The sequence below is a fragment of the Chelonus insularis genome, unplaced genomic scaffold, assembly GCF_013357705.1.
Source record: "Chelonus insularis isolate UGA/USDA-ARS -01 unplaced genomic scaffold, ASM1335770v1 contig_310_pilon, whole genome shotgun sequence".
NCBI lineage: Eukaryota > Metazoa > Arthropoda > Insecta > Hymenoptera > Braconidae > Chelonus > Chelonus insularis.
Window position 1 is genome coordinate 459,058 of NW_023276483.1, and position 19,010 is coordinate 478,067.

Consider the following 19,010-nt stretch of genomic DNA (forward strand, 5'->3'; position numbering starts at 1 on the left):
TAAATACCGTACTTTTTTCTGTAACAAGCCCATTGTTCAGGAACCTGTCGAAGTTGCTCTCGAATATTTTCCATACGTTGCATTGAATCTTCCCACAGTTGTTCAGCATGGGCTACAGTCTCTTTCATGCTTATATCATCAGGTTTCATTTGAGAGTATGTAATGCTTATTTTTTTCAACTTTTTCAAACAATCTTCTATTTTCACAATATGACCTTGATCAATAAAAAATTGTCTATTATGTTGCATAATTTTTTCAACATCTTCATTTTTTATTAATGCTTGCTGTTCAGAATTTAATTCAACTTCGATTGCTTTCAAGTATTGCATAAAAGCTGCTTCATCTAAGCGAAATTCTAATCGCATTAAATGTAAAGGAGCCAATTTTAGGACATCTTTCCAACGATTTTGCAATTCATCTACAATTTTTGTAATGAAATCATGCTGTTCCAATGGTATAATATTTTTTAAATCATCCCCAGCATTTATTAGATCTTGAATCCAACGTTCATTTATTTTATTAAAGAAATTTTTATGATGATCAATTGACTGACAATTATCAATACGTTTATCACTGATTAAATTTTCTGCTGCCGTAAGCCATTCAGATATCTGTCGTTCACACTCTTTGAATTTAGTCCAACATCGTGCTGCTTGTTGAAGTCTTTGTTCATTTATTTGTGATGTCTGAATAACTTGATTAAATCTTTCATTGAGTTTACGTAATTCTTCACCTCCTTCTGCTGTTTCTGGATTTGCATGAGCATCAACAGATTTGACGATGCTTGAAAACAATTTATTTTTAGACTCTAACATTGATTTATAATAGAGAGTCCGTGAGAAAAATGCCTTATGACGTTCTAATTGATTTAATGTTGAATCTCGTCCATTAAAAAGATTTAAACTTGATAAAAGATTTTCAGCTTTGTCTAACCATTCCGAAATTTCCTTACGTCCTTTTTCTAATGATTCAAATTGAACTGAGAGTTGTTCACAAAGATGAAATTGCATTGGAATTAAAGCACGAACTTTTACTAATGTCTCTTTTTCTTTCTTCAATATTAACATCTTTTTTTCAATTTCTTCTTTAGATAAATCTTGAATAAGCATTTGGAGTTTTTTGCTGACATTCTTGAAAAGCTCTTCAATATTTTTTTCTTCTGCAGCAAGTACTTTAAGTTCTTTTATATGATCTTCAATCCGTTCAATTGATGTTAATTTAGACGGTGATAACATTTTTTCAGCATTTTTAAGCCATTCATGTAAGGTGTCAACACCTGTTCGGTATTCCTGACAATTTCTCAATAAATCACCGGCATGCATATACTGTTTAGCTACCAAAAATATATTATCCCATCGATTAGTTAAATCTGTATAACGATCACGTAAATGTAAAGCTATACTTTCATTAGCAGTAGCTATTAAAAAACTAACGTTATCAGATAATTGTTGCTGTTTATCTTTCCACACACTAATATCTTGGAAGAATCCCATTTTCTCTTCATCATCAAAATTCAAGGCATTTTCTGCATTAATTAACCAATTTGAAAACTCATCCGATAGTGTGTTCCAACGTCTCCAGTATGCAATAACTTCTTCAAGCATACTTTGAATACACCGAAGATCCATCGATACACTTTTCCATTTTTCACCAGTCTCGCGTATAAATCTATCAATATTAAGATGTTGTTCTCTATCAATATCACCTTCACGTTTAAATTCATCAGCTACTTGTTGCATATCAAGATAAGCTTTTTGAAATTCTTGAAAAATTTGATTCCGTGAAACAAAATTTCTGTATTGTTCTAACATTTGATTAACTTCTTCTTCACTTCCATATTTGACACTCCAAATTTTTAATTTATTTTCTATGAGATATAGAAAAGCAATTAAACAACATTTATGTTCTAAAAATTTTAATTTTATCCTTCGTTTTGCAGCTAAACTGGGAAGACTTTTAAATCTTATTGCCATATTATTTAATTGAAGTGGTGGTACTTTAGAAGCTAAAGGTGAGTTTTTAACATGATTAAATTTATCAGTCATATTGGATAAATCAGCAAAAAATTGTTTATGTTCTTCTAGTTTTCGAGATATTATACCAGCAGTTTGTTCGTCCATTTCTTCAGGAATATCATTATCAGAATTAAGAAGTGATTCTGCAAGTGCTAACCATCTTCCTAATTCTCCAATTTCTTCTGGTAATGCAGAATCTAAAAGCCAGACCCATTTTGATAAAAGGTATGTCAACTTATTCCATAATTCTTGTATTATTCTCCAAGAGTCATGAGTTATACTAATCATACTTGGAGCATCAACAAGGTTTTGTAATTTTTTATATAATAAGGTTCTTTCGTCATATTCATTTTTGATGTTAAGGTATTCATCAAATGATGATGAGAAGCTATGAGTTTTATCCATTTGTTCTAAATAACTTGTTCGATTATTAAGCCAGGCAATCATTGAATCATAATCGTGTTGAATTGTACCAAATGAATCAGGTCCACTAGATTTGGGTTCAGGATATTTATGTAAAAATTGTGCTACATATGTCATGATTGATTTTTCATCTGGTTGTGGAACGTCAACATCTTCAGGATCAAGTAATCGAGCTATTCCTAATTCCACTTCAGCTACATTAAAAGCAGTTTCTAAACGGATTCGATTAGATGCTTCTCTTAATGCAGCTATATTTACTAAATTCTGCTTAATTACATCAATTATGGCAAGAAAAGCATTTCCATCTCTCCAACTTTCACCAAAATCACGAACTTTGATACCCGATTCCCTAAAATTATTTATTTATCCATTAAATATTTCTTTTTTTTTTTAAATTAATTAAATGAAACATAAGTAAAAGCTTTTAATTACTTTGGTAACGCATTAGTAACCCATTGAAGTAAAGTCTTTCTTGCACCTTGTTTCCATTTTTCACTACTCAATCTTTTTCGTTCACTAGCTGCTGAACTTTGAGTACCCATACTTTCAAGACTACTTTGACTTCCCCACGTTTGACCAAGATATTCCAAGGCTTTTGTGTTTTCTTCAATCTAAAAGAATTAATTAATTATAATAATTATTATTTTTAGAACATTTATAAACAAAAATATCAATGATTTGATAAGTATTTAATTTAATTTTTTTAAATTGTGAAGATGCAGTGCTGTGATTAAAAATTTATCACATGTAGGGTGAAATTTTTTTTATCAAACATTTTAATGCTGATTTTGTGATTGAAATAAAGCGATTACCTTTTGTCGATCCTTAGATCGTAGCTTGTTTGTTAGAATATAAAATGAATTAAATTACAGTGGTAATTAATTGATAAAAAATGTATTATTACTTATTAAATAGTGCTACTACGATAATTAAAATTTTTTTTATTCAAAGTGTTCATGATGACTAATTCAACTACTATTTATTGGCTAATAGTATCCAATTAACTAGTGCTTTTTAATTTAATAATAAATAATTAGGTTTTATACCTGGAAATATAAAATAATGGTCCATATCAGACCCAATACAACTGGAGGTCTACCATCAACAAGATCTGACGAATTAATGTTGACTAATTTTATCTGAAAATATTATTTATCAATGTAATTAGATAGTACTTTTTTATTATTATTATCGACAAAGTATTCATTATTTACCTTTTTACTTTGCAAAAATTGCAAAGCAGTATTGGCATTGCTAAGAAAATGTGGTCTTTTTAAGTTTCTTCCCCGTTCAACAGGCTACAATATTAAACAAATTTCAATTAGATACCTTTATTAAAAAACTTTTGTCTAAATAATAGAATAAATAATTTACCAATTTTTCGCCGGATAAAACTTCCAATAAAGCAAGAAGACGAGTACCATCTTTCAAATCTTCAATTAGATCATCTACTCTTAGTGGTGGAATTCTCTATCAAAAACAAAAGATAAAATATTGAAAAAACATTTTAATATATATAAAGATTCGTAGTATAAGTGGTTTATCAATTTTTATCTTATTGATAAAAGACAAAATAATTTAAGATAGTCTGGGTATTTAGAAGCACGCTATTATATGGATACGTCTATGCTGACATGCATGTCACGATGAATAGGATGTAGTTTTGAAGGATCTGGTAGGAAGAAAATCGAGAGCCAGGTACGGAGATACCATAATATAGTTTATAAGTTTCAACTTCATCTTATACTTTCAAAGCATATCGAGTAAAATTTACACTATGACGTGAGTTTAATAATATTTCAAGTTGTTATATATATACCTGAGCATGCATGAAAAATTTTTTTCAATTAAAATTACCTTGGACAAATATGAGTTTATCCAATTAACGAATGTTTTTTTCTGTACACGCTCCTGTTCATCTGAAAAATTTTAATTTTATTTATTAAATTAATTTAAAAATTTCAACCATACAATTATTAATAAATAAACAAATAAGTCAATAATATTTATTAATAATCATATGAATGATCATTTTTTAATTACCAATTCATTTCTGAAATAACAATTTTTATTAAATTTATTATCTATAAAAAAATGTAATTATAAATTAAAAATATTTTTTATTTCATTCATTGGAGTATAATGATATGTGATGATAATTAAAGACGTATGAATCTGGAATGATTAATTTCCTTGGAAGTCAATTAAAAACTAATTCCATCAGAGTTTCTTATTATGAACATGAATTAAAGGAATGAAAATAATTTGTTATTTTGTCATAATTAAAAGTATTTTTGTTATTATCAATATAAGTCAAATACCACAGAATGTCGCTTTGATATAACGAAAAAATTTCATACAAAGGGAAATCGATGCTAATAAGTTAAAATATACATATATCTATATATGTTAATGTCGTAAAAGGAACCGCACCAGGTGCAAAGGCTTGTATTTTGTAACGATCGCGTGCGTCGCATCTGCTGCGTATCTTGGAATCCACATTCATTCTCTTTGTCTTTTTTCAAGTCATTTTTATTGAGTAAATTCCGACCTGGTAGTGCCATTCCATTAAACTAGACAGTCTAAATAATAATTCTTCCTGGATAATACGTATCTACAAGATGACTTTTGTCAGCAATATATAAACATTCACAGATTCTACACCAAGACTTTCATCACATCACGATATTGCATAAGTTTTATTTGGACGATTCTATGGGTAATTTTTATCAAGTTCGTGACTTTTCTATACTTTCGTGACTATGTTTATCTCTAGGAAAAAGATTGGTTACAAATAATTTAAAAGAATCTGAATGACTTGTCCCCTTGAGAATTTTTTGTTGTCCAAAATAAAAAAAAATAATCAGTGATATTTTATCAAACCATAAATAAGTTAGATTAGGTATTGGTCATTTAGAATTTTTGTTGTAAAGCTAAATAACAAATTCATAATCATGTAATTTTCATGATTAAAACATGATAATATTTAGAAATAAAATTTGTAAGTTGTTCAATCTTATTTACGTCATTCAATTTCTCGTTTATAATTCTCACCTTCAGATAACCACTAACTTGTTATTACGATACCCATAACGAATCTCAAATTTCTGTTATTACCTTTTGAGCAAACCAATCATCCACATCTATATACGAGCCAGATTAATATTGACAATATTATTCATAGGTATATTAATTACTAGGCAATTTTTATTTCATTTACTCTTTAAAAATCATCTTATCAAATTATAGTAAAACTACTGCCTTGACACAATTTGATTATCGTCCAATACAAGTACGATTAAAAACCATAACATTTTGATATAAGACATGTCATCAAAGTATTTTCTTATCACAACCCTAGAAATTGAATGTCATTAGCTTTTAGAAAATATTTTTACGTTATATTATCTAATTTTTAAATGAAATTTAAATATTTTTAATTCCTTTTCAATTACGCATTACATTGTTACACTATAATTCATAACTCATTAATGTTCATATCAATAAGTTATCATAATGACATCTTGAATATTTGATAATTGGAGTCTTAAACTAATGTTCATGTATTGCATGTGCTACAGATAAGTATGAGGTGTAGAAAGCAAGTAAGAGAGAATGAGAGATAGAAGAGACAGAACAAATAAAATCAAGACAGAAACCACGTGGAGACGTCAGATTGACTGCATGCAAAGTTCTCATCATCTGCCTAGACAATATGCACTCAAAATAGACATGTGCAGAAATAGGTAAGTGAATATTTACTCGACATTTGCTGATTGTTTGTTATAATCAATTAAATGTGCATAATTGATGCAACTCGATAATGATAATTTTAGAAATTTAAAAAAAAAAAAATCTCATCTTGAATTAATATAGTATCTACTAATTTACTACACTCTGTTCATTCATCATTATTATGTTGTTTTGATAAAATAAAACAGAGGAAAGAAATATAATCTTATCTCTGTTGATAGGAGTGTTTGGATAATGTGTTAAATTATTATCTAACCTTTTATTTCGGCAATATGTGCATCATACTCATTACGACTTCTTATAGCAGAATCCAATCTTGCTGATACATTTTGGAAAGTTTGATTGTGATAATCAGCATACCATTCAGATGGTGCTCTATCGTCGTTAGGTCCAAGAGGTGGGGGAGAAGAGTATCTTTTTTGGAAAGATAAACTCTCTTCTGATGGGAATTTCATAAATGATGTCACTGAGCTTGATTTACTTCCATGACTCTGAATACCATGACTCTGATAAGCTGAATCTTCAAGCACATGTAAATCTTCACTTGGAGTTCGACTTGATTCTTGTAAAAATGAGTTTGACTCCGTGATTTCTTTTACACATTTTCGTACTGTTATTTTTTCAAATTTCACCACTTTTGCTCCATTCAATTCTCCTTCTTCTACAAGACGTTCATATGATTCTTCGAAAGAATTATCACTTGATCTTGATGAGAACTTTCTTTGTATTGGAGTACTGGATCTTGAATAATGTTCAACAATATCTTCTGTATTTATATTACGATCTTGGGACCAGATATTTTCAAAAAAATTCACTTTGTCTCTTAGTCGACCGCCACGTGGTGTCCTTGGACTACCTGTCGGTGAGTTTTTAGTAGGACTGTCACCCCTGGGTGGAGTCTCTCGAGACATTTTCGTTCAACTATTGTTACCTTTTTGTGAATGTGCCTTTAATCTCTTTCATTGCACAAATAACACTTTTTATAATAATCTTGTATAAAAATGTTTCAATTTCACTTTAATCTGTCAAACTGTCAATTCTCACATGCTAAAATAATGTTATTTTTTAACTCTTTTTTACAATAAAATTTAACTTAATTATTTTTCCTTTATAATCGATAAATTTTAAAATATTGTCACTGTAGAATTGAAGAAATTTACGTAAGAAAATGGAATGACTAAAGACGGAATACGCACATGCCGGTTCAATACCAGCTGCAACGACGCAGTTTACAGTTATTTGTTAATATAAAAAAAAAAATATCGGTAAAAATTGTCAAATATTTAAAATAACACTTTTAAATGAATTATTCAATCAATATAATTAACAAATAAAATTGTATATAAATTCATCAATATCCAATTTTTCATTATAAAAATATTGGAGTATATTTTATCGAAATGATCAATAAATATGTAATAATTATTTTCTTGATCATTTGTCTATAAAAAATTAACACAATAAATCAATTATTGTATTTATATAAAAATTTTCATTATCTTTTGAAATATATTACTTTTTTTTCATTTTTTTTTTCGTATAAAAAGCTACATTAAATGTATTATACAGTTGCGCAAACGGAGAATATACATACGTCGAGTTCAGACGAACGCCGGTTCGATACTAACTGCGTTAAACAAGCACTCCTGTACAAACCAGTCGCACATGATTTACCCACTATACTACCATCAGACAATTCACGGCTCCAGCAAGTCGACGTTACCCCACCGATACCCAGGACACTCACTCGATCAATCTTTTCATCTTTGTCAAGGTCCTGTCTACATGTATGTTAATATTTTTTAATTTTTTTCAACATCTTCATAGTCAATAATGACATTTAAAAAATAATATTTGCCTAGCAAAAAAAATTATCAAGTGTTGTTTGTAGATTAAATAAAATGTTGAATGAAAATTATTTCAATTGATGTTGTCATATTGGAGATGTGATGATTATCGTTACAGTTGTGAATATTATTGATTACATAGTTGGCATATTTTGAAATTTTTAATTCTTTGACTAAATTCAATGAGAATGCAGGAACAAATAGTATGAAATGGGTCACACATAGGCGTGGTCAAGTGTCTTATATAACTATTCTTAATTTACATGATTCATCTGATCAATGTGTTTAAATCTAAACATGCACTTTACTCTTTGACCTAATGTCTTATTTTTTGTTTTTTTTTTATCCATAAAATAACTATTATCGATTGACATATGAAATTATTCTTTCAATAACGATTGACTATTATAACATTTTAAAATTTGTTGACAAAAAAATATTAAAATTTGTAATTAATCCATTTAATTACTTATTTGTCATACAAAGTTATCACTAAAAGTAAATACTTTTATGATAATGATTACTTTGATCATCAATTAAAAAGTTGACGTAATTCCAAATGAACTTTGGAGATATTTTTATAAAAAAGTTATGATGATATTGTTATAAATAAAACATAAGTATATTTATGATTATGTTGGCATATAAATGAGAAAAAAAAAAAGTTGCAAAAAATAAATGAATAATCCAAATCACAGGATAATAAATGTGAATAACTATGGAGACAAGTGTCTCGTCATCTCTATTTATAAATAAGTGTTAACTATATTAACTGATGGTGTCTAGTCAATCTTGATTCTCTTTCTTCACATAGTCAACACAAATATTGCGTAAGCTGTATCCTCTTCCACCCACCTGTTACTTTTCAGTACTGCGTTTGGTACGTCGGCGCAGCGCAATAGTTTTACACATTCATTCAGATCGTATGCGCCAAGATAATTTCATACATTATCATTATGTGAATGTATGTACATAAATATGCAAGCATATAGTTACGGGAAAATTTAAGTCAAGCGAGAGAGAAGTATTTTAGCATTTAACTTTAATAATATCCACGGAATCTTTAGAATAACTACAGTAATGTAAAGAGTGCAGTGTGCGACAACTGGGTCAAGTCTTCAGACATATGTGTGCGTAGGAGTTATAAAGAATCGATAATTTATACAAATATAATTGCTGATAAATCAAAGTATAAATTGTAGCACTATTGTAATTATTTTTTTTGATATGTATTACAGAAAAAAAATCAACCAACCTTGAAGCAGGGCAATCGTAGCTTGATATTCAGCCAGTTTCTCGTCTACATAATCTTGACTTTGACTGGCAATGATTTCTGCTGTGCTGGGCCCACTGTTTTCCTCATCATGTGTTGATAATGGTTCTAATGGTACACCAACATATTCGTATTCACCTGATTGGTATGGAGCTATTAAATATTCTGGTGGAGCACCAGGGATCGGCGACCCATGATAACCTGCTTCTGAGCTAGGATCTCCAAGTCCGCGTTCCATTGGGCTCTATTCAAATAATTATTCATTTATATGTTAATTGATTTAGTTAAAGATTTATGGTATTACATCAATTTATTCTACAAACCTGTGGTATAAAAGGTCGAGGTGCAGCATTCCCTGTAGAAACGGGAGACGGCCATCTAGGTCTGGGGCACTGAATAAATCCAGGAGGTGGACATCCAAAAACTGGAGACATTCCTGGTGAAATAGGCATTCCAATAGGTACCGGACTTATTGGATGTATCATTCCTGGATATGTGAGAGGTGATATTGGATGGTGAATAGGCGTAGGTGGACCACGTGAACGACTTGGAGATTGTGACATTAGAGTTGGACTAAATGCAGGTGACATTGGTCGAAAAGGACTTTGATTATTTGATGAATGAGCAGGCCAGCCTCCATGACTGCCTGGTATTCGAGATGGATGTGACATTTATTCTTCAATTTCTTTTCCTTCGGTGGAAATGAATTTTCTTCAATTGTCATTTATAAAAATAATCCAAAGTTGTTATGTAGCCCATTTGACTTCATTCCTTTAACAAACGAATGATTAAAAATATTTTGCAACATGAAATCAATTCTACGAATTCATTCAACGATTTAGTTATATTCATCACACGTATTATTTAATCAATGAAAGATTTACACATGTAAAACAAGTTAAATAATACACTTGTCAGTCACTCATTCTCAGTTAACTCAAAAGTAATAATTGAATAATAAAAAATATTCTTGGTAAGCTGTGTAAATAATACTGTTTTAACTATTTTATCATTATTTACTTGTATATACTTTTAATTTTAAAATACATCATAGCTACACTAGAGTGGATTTGAGCAAACAAAAATCTTGAAAAATTTCAAGTCAGATACCACACGTATAGAGTGACTATATTTAGTATTATATAAATATATATGTATATCTATTTTGATATCCACTTCTGATACACATAAGATGCTTTCAAGTGACTTGTATGTATTCTCATAATCATTATTATAACTTCTTTATTTAATTCATTCATAAAATCGATGATAAGTTTTTCATTTTTAGAAATTTATTTAAATAAAATTTTCTTTAATATTACTACTACTACTACTACTACCATTAGTACTACAATGTTAAATGTACAACGAAATCGGATTTTGAAATTGAAAGAGTTTTTATGAAACAAATGATTTATGAAAATATAATTCATCGAATTCTATATGTTTTGTAATTCCAAAAATAAAACTCGGCGAATCGAACTGAAATAGTCGAGTGAAAGAACCAATGAGAATGTGCGTATGTCTTTTAACGTTAGTCAAGTGACCGCTTTCAAAAAATTTTTCAATAAATATTGCAGATACTTGAAATAATAGGTTTTAAAAAGTTCCTTTAATATCTTTTTTTGCCCCTTCAAACTTTCTTTTAATTAATTTTCCATCTTTACACATATATATATGTTAATTTCAATATGTGTGCCAAATGCCAGAAAAACAATTACGTATTCGAATGAAGGATGTTTTTCATGCAATAGATCAATGAACTTTGATATTTTTTTTAAAGATTATTTCACGATTTATATCCTTTTATACGTATTTTTAATTTCACTTCATTTCTCACCTTCCATTATTATAACACTTATAATTTTTTCTTAGTTAAATACAATTCCATAAAATTTTTTTACTAAAGTTCACATGAAAAAATATCAATTTCTAAAATTCAAATGATTACAAATAAATAAATATAGTTGTGTCAAATATAATTAAATCGTAAATAATCGTTCGTTTTTTATCATTTAACGAAATGCCAGTTCACGTCAAAGATCACGAACAGACTGATCCCTGGATCATTGGTCCAGGCTTGGCAGGCATACACGCGGGCGCCCATTGGGACGCCAGATTTATATTTAACTTTGGCATCACTTGAAATTAGTCTTAACCTTATAGTCACCGTTAGAATTCTCTATTACCCTCTCTATCATTATTAATATTTCCATAATTACTCTGTTAGTAACGCTGTCAAACTTTTCAATCATCACTTATTTAATTTTCTACGTTATTTGTGTTCAAATTATGATTTTGTTTGTTTTTTTATGACAAGTTTCTATCAAAAATCTTTTTTCTTTCATCAACTATAATCTGCTATACGGATTACTGATTCCATTCCTCCAAAAACGATAGATGTTTTGAAACTATCTAAGGTCGTGATTGCTTTGGTGACCTCAAATTTTCCAACAACCTATGAATATTTTTTAAATAGATATTTATATACATCTAATAATAGTATTTAATTAAAATCAACAGACAGTTTGATAATTGTATACCTTTTTTTCTTTAATATTAATTATTTCAAGTGCTCCAGTACCAGATCCACCAGCAACAACATGACCTCCTTCAGGATCACCATTGAAATATTGTAAAGCATATAAAAATTCTCCATCTAAACTTGTTGGCCGATTTACTGGCATTATGGTTTCTATTAATTTACATGTTGTTATATCCCATAGTTGAAGACTTCCTCTTACCACCCACGATCCTGTAATAATGTGAGAATCCTAAATAAAAATATCACGTATTAATTATTAATATAAATGTATTTTCTTATTATTGAAACAAAATAGTTGTGATGATGATAATTTATTAATAAATCGACATTAGGTAAACGTTTCATGCCAAATTTAATGGATTTGATGAGTTCACTATTTAATTTTAACGCTGTTACTAATATAAATGATTATATACAATCAGTTAAGCTAAAAGAAGATTGTTTGTGGCCATGTGTTTAATTATGTACTATTAATTAATTATGATTTATTTACTTTCATATCTACAGCATCTCCACATATGTGTGGTCCTTTTATTACTTTGATAGATCCTGTATTTATTCGTGTGTCCCATATCTGTAAAATGAATCGCAAATTTTTTAAAATGTGTTGAGTTGATCAATAATTTCATGACTGAAAATTAATTAAAAAATTACTCGAACTGTATCATCCCATCCACCAGTAACTATTAAATCGACATAAGAATGATGAAATTTGGCAGTAAATATTCGCATTCGATGATAGTTTCCAACTCGATTATCAGTGAGGTCTACTTCATTTTCTTTATAAATAGTAATTAACTAAAATTCAATTTTAAATTAATCATTTTTCGAGGTAGCAATAAAAAATAACTGTATATGATCATCATTATGTTTTCCTAGATTATTGCTAATTCATTTTATAAATTAAAAGTACCTTAGCTGATTCAGCATCGTACAATCTTAGAGCAGCATCTTTACCACCCGAAACAATATATCTTCCATTAGCACTTACGTCAATAGTATTTATTTCATTTTTTGGTTCTGAAAATAATTTAATTGATTTGTGATAATTATTACATAAAAAATAATTAAAAATACTTAACCTTCTATAAATCGTGATAATTGATTTGTATTAATCGTACACAAAAAGATATTTCCACAAGCACTTGAAGCATAGAGTATGTTTTGATGGAGAGGATTGAAACAACAACACATTACTGGAGGCATTGTGTCCAAACCATTTCTTAATGTTGCCCTCAATTTTCCTGTTTCTCCGTTTCTTATCTAAATTGAAATAATTTATCATCATTATAAATAAGATAATATTATTATTTATACAACTTACCTGAATAGTTCCAGTTCCAAAACTACTAACAATCATTCCTCCATCTGGGGAATATTTGACACAATGAAGTCCGTTAAAGTTATCTGGGAAACGAACCTGATAAGAAATTTTAGCTCGATTTTCTTCATTGTTACTATTTATACGAGTTTTTTGTAACCATTTGTGACGTTTTTGCATTTCTGCTTCTGATACACGACGATTTCCTGAAAATTTAGATGCTTTTGCAACTGATGATGAAGATGACGATGAGGATGGAGTATTTTTTGACGTTTGTGAATTTGTGTCAACTTTTTTGTCTGACATTTGTGTAACTGGTGAAAAGAAAAATTTTAATCCAGTTTTAGTTCAATTAATTTTTAATAAATTATTTATATTTATATTATTACCATCCGATTTTGTATCTTGACTATCATTATCTTGAAAGGAAAATTTTGAATCCATTTTGGATAGATGATTATTGCCATTTTTTATTTTATTTTTATCATCATTATTCATCTTTTTTTTTAAACTATTGCTCTACTCTATTATAATAACAATTATTTATAAACGATATGATGTGAACGAAATTTTAACCAACTATGATCGTCTCTTGTCATTTCCAATCATTGAATAATTTTTTTTTCCTATTTAATATTCTATGTAATTAATACTGTAGTTATTTTCATTTAGAATAAAAAAATGGTATAACTTTTAAACCAAAAAAATTTTAAGCCTCTTAGTTTAAACGAGAATTGCTCTGGTTATGACAGTATCATTTTAGCTCACGTGAACGTAGTCCGACAACTCTGGTATCCTCCTTATGTCATTGTTAGTGACAACTAGACATCAGTGTAATCTGTAACATTTGCAATGTTTCATACAATATTTTACTTCTATGGTGTCTTTATTGGATACATTTTTTATATTATTTTAACTGGTTCATACATTCATTGTGTTGATGCAGGTTGTAAGTTCAATTATCTACTTCAACAAATTAATTGCTTCAATTTTTTTTTTACAATTAAATTTAATTATTCACTAAATGTTAATCACAATTAAATATTCTAAAAAAAATTATATAAAAAAAGACTTTAATGAAAAATTTTTGTTTTTATAACTAAATCTATGTTTGATTATATTTTTTTCTCGTCATGTAGTTATGATGTAGTTTAGTTAACGTTTACCGTTTATCCACTTAGGCTTATTTCATCCGTTCTGTATTCTTCAAGTGTTATATTCGCTGTATGTGTATAATATTTTCGATTCATGATTTATTTATCCATATTTAAATTTATTCAAAAATCTTAGCTTATATAATTATTAAAAGAACACTAATTATAAATATTAAACCCTTAAATTGATCACCTAGTTGTATAATATTTATTTAAATATCAATTTCATTGAATTTTTAATTATTTATTTATTATTTAATTGATAGATTCCGGACTTTGGAATGCAACATGGACTGATAAATTAAAACGAGATTTACTATTTAAATATGACAAATTTGCAAGACCTGCACAACATTACAACACAACACGTGTTTATTTTGGAATGACCATCTTTCATATTTCAATGGTATTCATTGAAATATTTATTGAAAAAATATTGCTTTTCTATTTTATAAATATATCAATTTATTGTAGCTTTCTAATTTTATTTAATATTCTAGGATGAATTTAAATCTGCAATAGGAGTCCAAGCGTGGGTGAGAATGGTAAGTAATTGAGCATGTAAAAATGATAATATCTTATCTCATATATTAATCATTTTTATTGTTTAGCTTTGGATGGATGAAAAACTTAAATGGAATTCTTCAGACTATGGTGGTCTTCGTAGATTACAAGTCGGTAACCATGAAGTTTGGCAACCAGATATTATTCTTTATAACAGGTAAAATAAAAAGTAAATATACGCATCATTTCTATCAATTAACAATAATAATATAAAAATAAAATTGATAATTTTTTTAGTGTTGCTGTCTCGTCAATTGAACATTACGGAGATACTCATTGTCATATATATGAAGACGGAACAGTTCTTTGGGTTCCACCTACACAATTTCTTGCTCTTTGTGACCTTGATCTTCGACTTTGGCCTTTTGATACTCAAACTTGTTCACTTAAACTTGGTTCATGGACTTACCCTGGTAATCAAATTGATTTGAGGCTTAGTAATTCATCTCTAGAAGGAGCAGTGCACTTGATACAAAATACAGAATGGAAATTGGTTGAAATTACTCGACTAAGGAATATTACTACATATGAATGCTGCCCTGATGAGCCATATATTCATCTCGTTTTTACTCTTACAATTAGAAGAAATTCACCACTTTATAGTTCTGTATTTATTACTCCAACTGCAGGTATTATTTATCAATCATTTTTTCACTTATCTATTTAAAATGAATATTTATTTAGAATATTTATAATACAGTTATAGTTATCATGAGCTTAGTAAATTTTTGGTTGCCTCCAAAAAGCAAAGAAAAACTTATTATGTGTGGATGCAATGCGCTTATAACTTCAATATTTCTCATTTATTTTTCCAATAAGATACCTCCACATTCATCTAATGCTCCATTAATAGGTATTTTATTATTTTTTTTTTATAATTAATTATGTGTGTTAAAATAATTTTGTTAGGAAATAAGAAAAAAAATTAACAAATATTTTTTTGTTCTATTTTTAGTAAGTTTTTATAGTGGCTGTCTTTATCAAATAATAATATCCTTAGTTATTTCTGTATTAGTAATAAACTTATCCCAACGACCTTACTGTAAGCCACTTCCACGTAATATAAAAAATATTCTTGTCAGCTGGACTGGAAAGTATTTGGGTCTCTCTGATCTTATTCACGCAGTAAAGTTGCATTTATTTATTTTATTTTCATTCTATGCAATAATCGTTATAAGTTTATTTAAATAATCTGTTTGTATTGTATATTTAGATTCAAGCTTCCTATCCAGCAGGTGAGCAAGAGCTAAGAGAAAGTCACATAAATGATTCTTCAGTATTTGGATCTAATTCATTGAATATTAATTTAGATAATGGTGATAGAGAGAATATTATTTCTCCTACGACAAGCGTAGCTCAACTAGAGTGGATATTATTAGCAACAGCCATTGACCGTATCTTTTTCATTATATTCTGCAATAATTTTGGATTGATGGCTATTACTTGTTTATCATAAAATTTATAATGATTATAATATTTGTAATAGTTACTTATAATTAGATATTTAAATGATTTAATTATAAATCATACTTTACAAAAATTTCCCCTAAATTATTGTTATTTAGAAAAAAATTATTTAATTAATGAAATAAGAGTACATATAATTACATGAATAATATAAATGTATATAAATTTTTTAAACTAATAGTGTGTTTATATGATAATATATGCAAAAATATTATTTTAAAATTTATCAAAATAATTTAATAAAAATTGAGAATTGAAATATTGAAATTAAAAATTAATTACAAATTTATGAGCAATTTGATCTATTTCTTAAAGATTGGATAAAGAAAAAATATACACTAAAAAAAAACTCCATTAAATATTGGAGATAGGAGACTTGATTTATCTTGACTTGAGAATAACCTAATCCAATCTTGAAATGATCAAATTGCTCACTTAATTATTAACAAATTTCATTTAATCTCCTTAAGTAAAATAATAAAAAAAATATTGCAGTGCTTCTTAAGTCTTAATCTTTCTGAAGGAACATTCTAATTTATCCACCATAGCTCAGTCCAAGCTCATACAACATTACATCACCAGTTATTTGTAACGTATCAACAACAGAAGGTTTTATTCGATGTTTAAATTCTCCAATCATTTTATTTCCCAACCAAATGATATAGCCTTCATATTCGCACCGTATGCTGAAAATAAATATTAGATGAACAATCACATTATACAATTTATAGTAAGAATGATTACGTTAAAAGAAAGTCTCTTCCAGGACCCCAAGATAATTGTCCTTCATGTCTTTCTTCATGCTGCCAAGATCCATTTGTCCAGCAATTCATAACAACACAAGGTGTTTGATGTCCATATTGAAAACGTGGATTTAAATGTAATGCTATATCTGGATGAGGAAAGAGTAATGGACTATTTTGAAGGTTTACATAAAAAGAATGAGGTAATAATTTCAATCGTCCTTTAATAAATATCCTTGTGCCACACTGAAATTCCTCTGTAATAGATACGGTTATGGGTACATTCTGAAAATATATTATAAATTATAAATTATTCTTCAAATAATTTGTTACATTTCAATCTCACGTTTACTCACAAGATCTTCAGTTAAAAGTTGATGTTGTGAAAGTTGAAATTTTTTTGATGTTTGAATGATTTTGGGATCAGGGTATATACAGAGAGTTTTAAGACGAAATCGTACATCTTCAATTTCACCATTATATTCAAAATTGATAATTGATTCTAAAGGTAGTCTATATGCAAATGTACAGAAATGATGACCATTAACAGATACCTGTAGTTATTGATAATAATTATTTACAACAATGTTACTTAATGTTTCATTAAATAAATATTAATTAAAACTTACGTAAAATTCTTTAGACAAACAAAATATTATTAGATGAAAATAATTATTGTGTTGAAAAAGACGGCTAGCAGAAATGTATGGTGAACATGTTTCTTCTTCATGCCAGTATCCTTTTACTTTAGAATTTCTCACAATATATCCTCTATCTAATCTTGGATTGAAATGAAATGCAATATTTCCTGATGTACGGCATGTTAAATTAATAGCAAATCTAAATTTAAAAAAAACCAAAATTTTTCAATGTGATATTTGTTTACTATTTAGCCATAATTTTGATCAGATTGTCTTATTTTATTCATATTTCAGTTATTTCATATAAATTCAATTGTTTTCTTTTCAAACTAATTTTTATTAAAGATCATTTTCATTTATTAAATTGTCTGATAAAATGAAAATAACCAAATATACCTTGTAGAATTATTGGGGATGTATCCAATAACAACTATTGCTGATGTTGGTTCTAATTTAATTGGAGTTACAGAATCTGATGACCTCTAAAATATAAAAATGTATATAAAAAAAAAGTATTAATTAAAAATTTGTTTTACATTCAAATCAACTATTTCTTCATTTTACGTAATAAATTGAAGTTAATGTTGAAATAACAATTCGAGACATAAATTCACTTGGCGCGCTTTTTTCAAATGATTACTCAAGTGATCTTGCGCGAATTATTCATGGAAACTGCTCATCGGTATACACATGTACTGAAAGTTTATATTCAATGTATGTATGTATACAGACATTTATTTCACTACATATACATACGTATACTAACAGTACAGTAAACCGAGAAACACGCACTACAATATCATTTATTAATCGTTTTTTTTCTATTTTTTAAGAAAAAAGATCTTAAAAATAACTATTGCTCAGTAACAATAAAAAGTTTATTCTTCTCGCCTTATTCAATTATTCACTTACTAGAGGTATAGTTTCTTCATCAAAATAAATAAAATTTTGAAGTACATTTTCTTTACGTTCTATCGACATTTTTCTAACACTGTTACACTTACACTGCAGTGTGCAGAAGCTGTCATACTGAGATTAATAAGTATATATTTACATACATATGTGACTGACATAGACAATAAGTATTCTATATAATCTTTGAATCATGTCTCATCATACATAATATAACAATCAAGTTTCACTTGATAATTTTTTTTATCGTGTAATTTATAAATATCATTGATATCATTTTTTTTTGATGACTAAAACAATTTTAAAAATACTAAATGATATATAATATTTTTAAAATAACTTTCGAAGTTTT

The 19,010-nt window shown here is 28.0% G+C and overlaps 4 protein-coding genes across 24 annotated transcripts in view; 1 reads left to right on the forward strand and 3 right to left on the reverse strand.

The window, feature by feature from the left end:
- Positions 1-10,018, reverse strand: part of Msp300 (Muscle-specific protein 300 kDa) — a 58,892-nt gene extending 48,874 nt beyond the window's left edge. For 6 of the 12 annotated variants that reach the window (XM_035080595.1, XM_035080587.1, XM_035080590.1 and 3 more), the window contains exons 1-7: positions 6,448-7,510; positions 4,296-4,357; positions 3,813-3,908; positions 3,653-3,736; positions 3,485-3,577; positions 2,871-3,049; positions 13-2,787 (exon numbers count right to left, since the gene is read on the reverse strand). In XM_035080595.1, the coding sequence (XP_034936486.1) occupies positions 13-2,787; positions 2,871-3,049; positions 3,485-3,577; positions 3,653-3,736; positions 3,813-3,908; positions 4,296-4,357; positions 6,448-7,102 (3,944 nt within the window). In that variant the 5' untranslated portion in view covers positions 7,103-7,510. Of the gene's footprint in view, positions 1-12; positions 2,788-2,870; positions 3,050-3,484; positions 3,578-3,652; positions 3,737-3,812; positions 3,909-4,295; positions 4,358-6,447; positions 7,518-9,293; positions 9,556-9,634 lie in introns of those variants that run through there. The other 6 variants (XM_035080597.1, XM_035080596.1, XM_035080593.1 and 3 more) reach the window with 3 other exon arrangements.
- LOC118065371 (acetylcholine receptor subunit alpha-like 1) lies at positions 2,101-16,434 on the forward strand. 7 transcript variants are annotated; one of them, XM_035080602.1, is made up of 9 exons: positions 2,101-2,240; positions 6,020-6,184; positions 14,598-14,737; positions 14,832-14,876; positions 14,943-15,052; positions 15,133-15,524; positions 15,596-15,748; positions 15,851-16,020; positions 16,109-16,434. In XM_035080602.1, the coding sequence occupies exons 3-9, from the start codon at positions 14,714-14,716 to the stop codon at positions 16,349-16,351; spliced, it is 1,137 nt and encodes a 378-aa protein (XP_034936493.1). In that variant the 5' UTR covers positions 2,101-2,240; positions 6,020-6,184; positions 14,598-14,713; the 3' UTR covers positions 16,352-16,434. The 7 variants fall into 7 exon arrangements, with proteins under 7 accessions (XP_034936493.1, XP_034936492.1, XP_034936491.1 ...); XM_035080599.1 differs by lacking the exons at positions 2,101-2,240; positions 6,020-6,184 and adding an exon at positions 13,847-14,126 and having other exon boundaries at positions 16,109-16,130; positions 16,206-16,434; XM_035080601.1 differs by lacking the exons at positions 2,101-2,240; positions 6,020-6,184 and adding an exon at positions 9,778-9,894.
- On the reverse strand, positions 11,653-14,245 carry LOC118065372 (WD repeat-containing protein 38-like). Of its 3 annotated transcripts, XM_035080607.1 has the most exons (9): positions 14,105-14,245; positions 13,946-14,015; positions 13,181-13,383; positions 12,939-13,119; positions 12,770-12,876; positions 12,511-12,654; positions 12,350-12,430; positions 11,855-12,085; positions 11,653-11,769 (listed from the first exon to the last, which is right to left on the reverse strand). In XM_035080607.1, exons 3-9 carry the CDS (start codon positions 13,355-13,357, stop codon positions 11,659-11,661), a joined length of 1,032 nt encoding a protein of 343 aa, XP_034936498.1. In that variant the 5' UTR covers positions 13,358-13,383; positions 13,946-14,015; positions 14,105-14,245; the 3' UTR covers positions 11,653-11,658. The 3 variants fall into 3 exon arrangements, with proteins under 3 accessions (XP_034936498.1, XP_034936497.1, XP_034936496.1); XM_035080606.1 differs by lacking the exons at positions 13,946-14,015; positions 14,105-14,245 and adding an exon at positions 13,567-13,679; XM_035080605.1 differs by lacking the exons at positions 13,946-14,015; positions 14,105-14,245 and adding an exon at positions 13,567-13,679 and having other exon boundaries at positions 13,181-13,491.
- Positions 16,435-16,653: 219 nt separating the features above from the next.
- Positions 16,654-18,792, reverse strand: LOC118065390 (galectin-8-like). Of its 2 annotated transcripts, none has more exons than XM_035080638.1 (6): positions 18,311-18,608; positions 18,143-18,228; positions 17,735-17,945; positions 17,462-17,659; positions 17,107-17,390; positions 16,654-17,048 (listed from the first exon to the last, which is right to left on the reverse strand). In XM_035080638.1, the coding sequence occupies exons 1-6, from the start codon at positions 18,350-18,352 to the stop codon at positions 16,898-16,900; spliced, it is 972 nt and encodes a 323-aa protein (XP_034936529.1). In that variant the 5' UTR covers positions 18,353-18,608; the 3' UTR covers positions 16,654-16,897. The 2 variants fall into 2 exon arrangements, with proteins under 2 accessions (XP_034936529.1, XP_034936528.1); XM_035080637.1 differs by lacking the exon at positions 18,311-18,608 and adding an exon at positions 18,659-18,792 and having other exon boundaries at positions 16,655-17,048.
- Positions 18,793-19,010: the final 218 nt, after the last annotated feature.

Bases quoted from the DNA above. Each gene is read 5' to 3' on its own strand.
- LOC118065371 (XM_035080598.1), top strand. From the start codon at position 14,030: ATGTTTCATACAATATTTTACTTCTATGGTGTCTTTATTGGATACATT. The intron at 15,749-15,850 runs GTATTTTATTAT...TTCTATTTTTAG, and splicing joins ATCTAATGCTCCATTAATAG to TAAGTTTTTATAGTGGCTGT. The intron at 16,021-16,108 runs GTAAAGTTGCAT...TTGTATATTTAG, and splicing joins TCTCTGATCTTATTCACGCA to ATTCAAGCTTCCTATCCAGC.
- LOC118065372 (XM_035080605.1), bottom strand. From the start codon at position 13,675: ATGAATAATGATGATAAAAATAAAATAAAAAATGGCAATAATCATCTA. The intron at 12,431-12,510 runs GTAATTTTTTAA...TTCATTTTACAG, and splicing joins GATGGGATGATACAGTTCGA to ATATGGGACACACGAATAAA. The intron at 11,770-11,854 runs GTATACAATTAT...AAATATTCATAG, and splicing joins TTAATATTAAAGAAAAAAAG to GTTGTTGGAAAATTTGAGGT.
- LOC118065390 (XM_035080637.1), bottom strand. From the start codon at position 18,727: ATGTCGATAGAACGTAAAGAAAATGTACTTCAAAATTTTATTTATTTT. The intron at 17,391-17,461 runs GTGAGTAAACGT...ATATATTTTCAG, and splicing joins AACTTTTAACTGAAGATCTT to AATGTACCCATAACCGTATC. The intron at 17,049-17,106 runs GTAATCATTCTT...ATTTATTTTCAG, and splicing joins GGAAGAGACTTTCTTTTAAC to CATACGGTGCGAATATGAAG.